We start from the raw sequence: 9,752 nt of genomic DNA on the forward strand, positions 1-9,752 counted from the left end.
TTCATTAGTCATAATAATAGGCTTGAAATATCTCACTTTAATGTAATGAGTCTATATAATATATTAAAGGAGTAGTTCACTTTAAAAAAAAAAAAAAAAACTTTAGCTGATAATTTACTCACCCCCATGTCATCCAAGATGTCCATGTCTTTCTTTCTTCAGTCGAAAAGAAATTAAGGTTTTTGATGAAAACATTCCAGCATTTTTCTCCATATAATGGACTTCAATGGGAACCAAACGGTTCAAGGTCCAAATGAGAATTTCAGTACAGCTTCAAAGGGCTTTAAACGATTTCAGACGATGAATAAGTGTCTTATCTAGTGAAACGATTAAAAATTAACAAAGTTTAAGTTTTATAAGCACAAATGGTCGCCTTGCTCTGTTCTGTGATGCGCGTTCGTGACTCTCCTGTTCAAACTCGTTCATCAAAATGAACAAATCTTTTTTTCGAGTCATGACTCAAAGGGTCCTACTCTCATTTGGACCTTGAACCATTTGATTCCCATTGAAGTCCATTATATGGAGAAAAATCCTGTAATGTTTTCATCAACAACCCAACTTTCTTTTCGACTGAAGAAAGAATGACATGGACATCTTGGATGACACGAGGGTGAGTAAATTATCAGCAAACGTTTTTTTTTTTTTTTTTTTTAAGTGAACTACTCCTTTAGTTTCACCTTTTAAGTTGAATTATTGAAATAAATGAACTTTTGCACCATATTCAAATTTTCTCACCTGTAATTATAATCATTCAATTTATTTATTTGATTTACAATGGACTGATTTATGTTTATATGTATGCTTATTGCTATTGCTTTATGTTAGCAACATGTCAATGTCAAAACACAATGTTCACATGAAGAACACTCTCATATCAGTTCCTATGTGGACTCACTGGGTTCCAGAACAGAGTTTAATATCTCGTCTTGTTTCTGTCGCCGCTCTTAAAACATACGATTAATGCGATTATGTTTTTAAACATCCATAAAGTCTAGCCGAGATACAAACCAATAGAATGAGAAAGAATATGAAGGACAGAGCTGGGAAGAAGTCATCACTGAATGGCTTTCGGTTTGGGCCGTCTGTGACAGTCTGTGATGGAAGTTTTGGTGTGATGTCCAGTGGTCCACCGCTACGCCAACAGCCCTAGTCGCTTGACCTTGGCTGACAGGAAAGAGTGAATGATGAAGACGATGGTTTTAGGGCAGGAGTGAAGGTCCAGTTGCTGAAAACCAGGAGAAAGAGAAGAATGACGTTAAATTCTGAGAATAAGATCCTAATAGTCTCACGGTTCAGAAGAGATCTCAATGTGAACTCATCAAACAGTTGAGCTGCACAATTAATCGTTAAAAGATCGCAATCTATCAATTTAAACACCCACATGATCTCATTCCTAAATGACAGTGATTCGGCTCTGTATATTAAATAGACATTTGTTTGTAGTTCAGATATAAACACTAATGTCTACGGAAGCCATCAAAATAGAGTCAAAGTAACATGTTGCTTCAAATAAACATTGTATTGACTATATTGTTACGCCAGTAGGAGGCGACAAGTGACTGTTAAAAATGTGTTCGTCATGGAATCAATCATTCAAAACAACTGATTCATCCAGTATTGAAACAACAAGTGAAGTATTTATGAGCGAGTCATTGAATCATTCATTCAAGAGATTCATTCAAAACAACTCATTCATCCAGTATTGAAACAAGTGAAGTATTTATGAGCGAGTCATTGAATCATTCATTCAAGAGAATCATTCAGAACAACTGATTCATCTAGTAATGAAACAAGTGAAGTATTTATGAGCGAGTCATTGAATCATTCATTCAAAACAACTGATTTATCCAGTATTGAAACAAGTGAAGTATTTATGAATGAGTCATTGAATCATTCATTCAAGAGACAAATTCAAAACAACTGATTCATCCAGTATTGAAACAAGTGACGTATTTATGAGTGAGACATTGAATCATTCATTCAAGAGAATTACTCAAAACAACTGATTCATCAGTAATGAAACAAGTGAACTATTTATGAGCGAGTCATTGAATCATTCATTGAAGAGAATCAATCAAAACAACTGATTCATCCAGTAATGAAACAAGTGAAGCATTTATGAGCGAGTCACTGAATCATTCATTCAAGAAAATCACTCAAAACAACTGATTCATCAGTAATGAAACAAGTTAACTATTTATGAGCGAGTCATTGAATCATTCATTCAAGAGAATCATTCAAAACAACTGATTCATCCAGTATTGAAACAAGTGAAGTATTTATGAGCGAGTCATTGAATCATTCATTTAAGAGAATCATTCAAAACAACTGATTCATCCATTATTGAAACAAGTGAAGTATTTATGAGCGAGTCATTGAATCATTCATTCAAGAGAATCATTCAAAACAACTGATTCATCCAGTATTGAAACAAGTGAAGTATTTATGAGCTAGTCATTGAATCATTCATTCAAAACAACTGATTTATCCAGTATTGAAACAAGTGAAGTATTTATGAGTGATTTATTGAATCATTCATTCAAGAGACTAATTCAAAACAACTGATTCATCCAGTATTGAAACAAGTGAAGTATTTATGAGTGAGTCATTGAATCATTCATTCAAGAGAAGCATTCAAAACAACTGATTTATCCAGTATTGAAACAAGTGAAGTATTTATGAATGAGTCATTGAATCATTCATTCAAGAGACTAATTCAAAACAACTGATTCATCCAGTATTGAAACAAGTGAAGTATTTATGAGTGAGTCATTGAATCATTCATTCAAGAGAAGCATTCAAAACAACTGATTTATCCAGTATTGAAACAAGTGAAGTATTTATGAATGAGTCATTGAATCATTCATTCAAGAGACTAATTCAAAACAACTGATTCATCCAGTATTGAAACAAGTGAAGTATTTATGAGCGAGTCATTGAATCATTCATTCAAGATATTTGATTCATCCAGTCATGAAACATGTGAAGTGAGTAATTGAATCATTCACTAAATCCTCAAATCAATTTTTTAGAAACTGCAGCAATTAACATTTTGTCAGTACCTCTAGTAAAAAGTACATGTTATTTTTGTTTAGTTGTCTGATCCGAATCATGAAAGAATCGTGATCTCTATTCGAAACAAAATAATCGTGATTCTCAATCTACCCAGAATGCAGCTCTAGGAAGGAGTAATGCTTCATAAATCAGTGTGTAAAGTGCAAAACTGTGTCTCACGATCTCGGCTTCTGGGCCTCCGAAGTCGAGGAACATCATGCGTACGCCGTCGTCCGAGGACATGCGCAGACGCTCGAACGGCTGCTGGAGGAGAACGTTCTTCCTGACGCCGGCCTCCTCCGTGAACAGCGAGAAGCCTTTGTCTATGTGAACGCTCAGCAAACACGGCTTCCCGTTCCAGCTGCACGCTGCGGGAAACACACAGCAACAGAGGCTTTAATCACAACTCAAACCAGTTTAAATAAAGCTGGATTCAAAAATAGAAAAATTTTACTTATTTTTAAATAAAAATAAAAATCAATGAAACCTAAATCGTAATAAAGCTGACAGAGATGCATAACAAAAATGTATGAAAAATAAATTTGAATTAAAATGAAATAGGCAACAAAAAAAAAAACACTGTAATAGTATAAATAAATAACACTTAAATTGGCAAACATTACAACAACTACAAAAATAAAAATATATTCCTCATTTGTTGGTCATTTTGGTTAAAATCGTATGCCAAATAAATCTAACATTAAAAAATACTGTACAAATTATATTGCAACTAAAACATTAAACAAAACTATTTCATGACCTCATTATGCATCTAATGAGAGCCAGTTATCAAATATGAAATAAAAATGTATTTTTAATTATGGCAGACTGGAAAAACAATCAAGGTAGACATGAAATGCAATGCATTATGGGAAATGCAGTTCATCGATCTGATATTTTATTCTAACCGTTACTCCTGATCGGAGGCTGCCGTAAATATTTAGTTGGAACGTAGAGTTACGTTTAAACCAAGTTTAATGGTGCAACGTAAAAATATTTAGTGGTGCATAGGTTGCCCATTTACGTCAACTAGGCTAAGTTGTAACTTTCGCACAGCTGGTGTAAACACATCTTTGAGCCAGCAGAGGGCGATGTAAACCCACACACACACATCTCACACCTGTTTGTGCCCTGATGCATGTCTGTGAGAGTGTTACCTGTGGTGACCTCCTGCACGAGCTCGGCGGCCCCGTGGGAGCCCTCCACCAGCAGGTGTGTCCAGGTGGACAGGTCTTTGGCAGTGTCCACTCGGAACAGGTGCGTCTCCACCCCCTGCTTCGTGCCCAAACGCAGACCGAACGTCAGCTCAGAGTCGTGCACTGACGAGCTCTTCCCCGGGCCAGAGTGAACCAGCCTGACACACACAGCACATATTACTATACATACAACTCAACTCATTACTCATTAATTACTCAACTGAACAGATGTGACGCTAAACGTGATTGGATGAGGCATGTTTGCATGATGAATCACAGATATAGTTAGAATTGTTTATTGTAATGTTATGGTTGTTAATTGTTTTTTAGGAAAATATCAATAACAAAACAACAAAAATACATTACTACATATAGAAATTAGAGCCCGACCGATAAAGGATTTTGAAGGCCGATACTGATACAAATATTTTTGGGTTTTAAAATCCGATATTTTTTTTTATTAAATATTGTTGGATTTCACACACACAAAGAAAAGCTAACTTTTCTGCACAAGATACCACGTTTGATACTTTTTCTCTCTGTCTAAATGTTCACTCCTCGCGAGTATAACTTACATTTTACAATGCAGGGACTGTAACTAGAGATATGCTAGTTATAAATACAGTAATCATTACTTTATTTAGGCAGAAAAAGTTCATTGTGGTTTGCAAGCTCATTAATGTTAACGTTAGCGGTCTTCCACTGATGATAGTGGCATTAGTGATTAGCTAGTCTATGATGAGCCATAATTTAGCAATAGATAACATCATACTGCAAATTGTAAATCATACTTTTTCAATAAAACAGGCCAAGGAGAGATGATTGAAGCGTGTTTCGTCCGTTTTTATTTTATTTTTTAAATATTCATTTATCGGCCATTATAACTGCCGATACCGATATTTTGGAAAATGCCTAATATCGGCCGGCCGATATATCGGTCTGGCTCTAATAGAAATGAGGATAAAATGGAAAAATGGTATGGTATAGCCTAAGAATGTGTTAATTAACATTAATTACTGTAAATAAAAGAACAAATGAACAAGAAGGAATAAATTAATGTACAATTCATTTAATTGCTCGGGTTCACACACCTTTTGTTTAACAAGTTCTCATCGATGTGATTCCAGGTTATGAAAAGTCATAATAACTATGGTGATATTTTATATCAATTTATATCACTATAGATGTTTCATTTCCATGAATTTTCATAACCTGGAATACGTTTTTTTTTTTAATTCCTTGATATTTTCATGAGCAAGGGACAGAGCTTTTATCATAGATTGTGGTAAAGTCCCTGCCATGTGTGTGTGTGTGTGTGTGTGTGAGTGAGTGGGTATGTGAATGTGTGTGTGAGTGAGTGAGTGAGTGAGTGGGTATGTGAATGTGTGTGTGTGTGAGTGAGTGAGTGAGTGAGTGAGTGAGTGAGTGAGTGAGTGAGTGAGTGGGTATGTGAATGTGTGTGTGTGTGAGTGAGTGAGTGAGTGAGTGAGTGAGTGGGTATGTGAATGTGTGTGTGTGTGAGTGAGTGAGTGAGTGAGTGAGTGAGTGAGTGAGTGAGTGGGTATGTGAATGTGTGTGTTAGTGAGTGAGTGTGTATGTGAGTGTGTGTGTACCTGGTGGTAATTAACGGATAGCTCTTGTCTGGGCGGCTGAGAGTCTCTTTGCTGTCAGGTAGAGATGTGTACAGCAGTAGATCTCTGTCCGTCAACAGCGCCAGTATCGGCCTCTCTGAACCCTGACAATACACACACACACACACACATCAGGCTCTGCTGCATGATTTCTCTCTCTCATATATATATATATATATATATATATATATATATCTGATCATGTGTGTTTCTCGCCTGCTCAATGATCCAGCCGATGTGCCTGACGTCGAGGCTGGGCTGCAGGGTTCTCAGCTCCTCTTTGGCTCTGCTCAGTAAAGCTGCACTGCCGGTCTGGATGGCGTTATACCAGGCCTGAGCCATCGCCTGATCCTTCGCCCGCAGGAACACGGACTGCTTTCTGTCGGACGACACCACCTCGAAGTACCTACCGAGAGTAGACCACACGACCAGGCTCAATATGACCTTTCACCGCATACTGCTTTTAAATAACAGGCATTATGCCATATAATCATTACAAACAATTCTCTTGTCAGCTAATGTCGTTCCTCAGTGAAATTATAGGCTGATTTTAGTGCATTAATGTAGTATTTGCTGAGCCATCGCTGCTCTCTGTCTGATGAGACCACCTCGAAATACCTACAGAGAGAAAGATTTTTTTTTATTGTTATTTTATTATTATTTTATTATTGTATAGTGTTTTTAATGCTTTGGCAATTTAAAAATTTCTTTCACCTTAAAGCTATTTCAATCCTGAATCTTGAAAGACTCAATATGACCCCTCGACGCATATTAAATAATAAGCATAATACCATACTAATCATTATAAACTATTTTTTTGCCAGCTAATAAATTAATTAATTGTAGGTTGATTTTTTTTGGGTGCATTACGACATTAGGTTCATTCAATCACAGTCAAATCCTTGCAATATAAAAACAATTTGTTATAGCGTAATGGGCAATATTGCAAATCTATTAAATACTTTTTGACATTATATTATATTATTCAAAAGTTTTCTTTAAAATCAATTCATACTTTTATTCATCAAGGACTCATTCAAATGATCAAAAGTGACTATGAGGTTACACAAGATTATATTTAAATAAATGCTGTTCTTTCGAACTTTCTATTCATCAAAAAATCCTGAAGAATAAAATATATCACAGTTTCCACAAAAACTTCAACATTGATAATAATTATAAATGTTTCTTCTTGAGCATCAAATCCTCATATTAGAGTGATTTCTGAAGGATCGTGTGACACTGAAGACTGAAAATACAGCTTTGATCAAAGGATTAAATTACACTTTACTATACTCACATAGAAAACAGCTACTTTAAACTAATAATATTTCAATTTTTTACTGTATTTTTGATGCAGCCTTGGTGAGCATAAAATACTTATTTATGTTTTAAATTAAAGAATCATACTGACCCCAAACTTTTGAACAGAAGTGTATATTATCTGTTTTAATTATTATAAATCGATATACCTGCCTGGGTTTTTTAGAGAAAAAACTTTTTAATGCATGTATAAAATGAATAACTGTTTAGTAATCTGCCATAGAACGTGTTTAATGTTTGAAGTCCTGCTGTTATATATGAAACACTAATATGTAAGCTGTGTGTGTGTGTCTGTACCGGTCCTCTGTGTCAGGCGGACACTGTTTGCGGGTCACATGGCACATTCGGAGCGGGAGGCTCCGGGTCTCTTTCAGCGCGGGGTCCGACTGCTTCTGTGGGGTGGACGGAGGAGAATCCAGCACTGGGGGTCCCGACGTCGAGCCACCCTTAAAAAACGCTGACATCTCCTTAATGTACTTCACTACAGAGAAACAGAGAGAGAGAGAAGGTTGTATTAGAGCGGCTGGTTTACATCAAGCTTTCAAAAATACTTCCTTCATCTCCTTCTATCTGTTTCACCTTCTCTCGTCTCATTCTCTCTTTCTCTCGTCTTGATGTGACGAGGTTCATATATAGATTTTATTTTTAAACTCAGCTGAACTTTTTGCGATTTGCAGTGTGTCAAGTCAAGTATATTTACTGTATATAGCGCTTTTATATAGATTGCATCAAAGCAGCTTCACAGTATCAATCAAAACATAATAATAATGTCCGTTTCTAAGTGGAAAAATATCCACGTTTGGTAGAGCTGATCAGGGGTATTACTGATAATGGTTCATTTTCTGTGTCAGTATGTGTGTCTGTGATTGTGTGTGTGTGTGTGTGTTTCATTCTGTCATTATACACGGAGTAATTATTCCTTCTGCTCATTGTAATGGATTTTTGCAATTTAAACAGTATTTTACTGTAATATGTACAGTATAATACTGCTAAAGAAGCCAACAGTAAAATACTGTAAATAGCAAAGGATCTTGGGGAAATATATGCTGACTACCGTAATTCTTCTCTACTGTAAATCGATTTACAGTACAATATAAAAAATGCTGGGTTGGTTTAACCCAATTTGGGGTCAAATATGGACAAACCCAAATGTTGGGTTAAAAATGTAATTAAACACTTTAACCCAACTGCTGAGTTAGTCCATATTTGACCCAAAGTTGGGTTGAAACTACCCAGCATTTTTTAGAGTGTAGCAATAATGGTAACCATAAACTCACCAATGGCAAGGGAGATTTCTTTTCAAGTTTTTTTTTTCCCCGGTTGTTGGGAAAAACTGAGGATCGACTCAACAAAAAGGTTAGTACTTTTTCTTTACTTATTTTATGTAAGAATGAGATATTAATAATAAGATGTAGTACGAAACTCAATTCCAATACTGTAAATAAAAATACAATACTTGTACTGTAAATGAAAAACACAGTACTCATACTACTATAAATAAAAATGAAGTACACAAAATTACAGTAAAAATACTGTAAACACCTTTGGAGAAACTTACTGGCATCCAGCTGCCAATAAGTTACTGTAAAATTTACAGCAACCTTTAAGTATCATGGTGAAATACGGGTCACGTCTTTGTAACTCTTTACTGCTCAGCAAACACACTGTTATGAGCAGATTGGGACACTAGCATGCTCCTAGTAAACACTTAATAATGGCTCATATTTACAATAGTAGTGTAGCACTGTGCACGATGCAACTTTTTTTCTTTTAATGCATGAATAAAATCAAATTATTTGAATTAAAAATAATTAAAATGCCTTACGTCACAGATGGTGATGTTCAGATCGGGGCACGAATAGTTTGTGTCACATTTTGCATGATGCAATAACTGACATTTTAAATAGTAGTTTTGTCACATGACCTCATGACTAGAAATTAGGATTATTTTAATGCATGAATAAAATAAAATTAACTGAATTAAAAAATAAAAATGTCACATGCATTATGTCACAGATGGTGATGTTCAGATTGGGACACTAGCATTTGCTGCAAGAATTTGTGTAACAGTTTGCATGATGCAACAACTAACATTTTAAATAGTAGTGTTGTCACATGACCTCATGACTAGAAATTAGGGTTTTTTAATGCATGAATAAAATAAAATGATCTGAATTAAAAAATAATAATGTTACATTGCAGATATACTACGCATACTGTGCGCTGCAGGATTATGCTATTTTGAACACAGCCTTAGACTCAGTTTGTGGGCACAACCCACTAAACAGTGAAATCTTGATGATTAAAGTTGAACGGCCGCCCACTGATCCAATAACTACCAATAACGCAGCTTTAGATGAAAGAGGAAGAGTTCTGCACCACCAAAAATAAAATCAGTTCCTGTAGGAAAGTATTGCTCAGTCGGTCGGTTTCCACTGGAGCTTCAGACCACAGTCAAGATCACACAAACTAGAGGCAGATTCTGACGCTTTAGTTTTACATGTATCGACAAAGACAATGCATAATATACAGTATGCATGCTGACAGA

At 35.6% G+C, this 9,752-nt stretch overlaps 1 protein-coding gene across 1 annotated transcript in view; it reads right to left on the reverse strand.

Moving 5' to 3' along the window:
- Positions 1-629: 629 nt before the first annotated feature.
- Positions 630-9,752, reverse strand: part of snta1 (syntrophin, alpha 1) — a 26,747-nt gene continuing 17,624 nt past the window's right edge. Inside the window, exons 3-8 of the mRNA XM_039693538.2 lie at positions 7,502-7,685; positions 6,098-6,287; positions 5,864-5,985; positions 4,212-4,408; positions 3,235-3,422; positions 630-1,225 (exon numbers count right to left, since the gene is read on the reverse strand). Of these exons, the coding sequence (XP_039549472.2) occupies positions 1,133-1,225; positions 3,235-3,422; positions 4,212-4,408; positions 5,864-5,985; positions 6,098-6,287; positions 7,502-7,685 (974 nt within the window). The 3' untranslated portion in view covers positions 630-1,132. The remainder of the gene's footprint in view (positions 1,226-3,234; positions 3,423-4,211; positions 4,409-5,863; positions 5,986-6,097; positions 6,288-7,501; positions 7,686-9,752) is intronic.

The sequence above is a fragment of the Pimephales promelas genome, chromosome 8 (assembly GCF_988280905.1).
Source record: "Pimephales promelas chromosome 8, fPimPro1.hap1.1, whole genome shotgun sequence".
Taxonomy (NCBI): domain Eukaryota; kingdom Metazoa; phylum Chordata; class Actinopteri; order Cypriniformes; family Leuciscidae; genus Pimephales; species Pimephales promelas.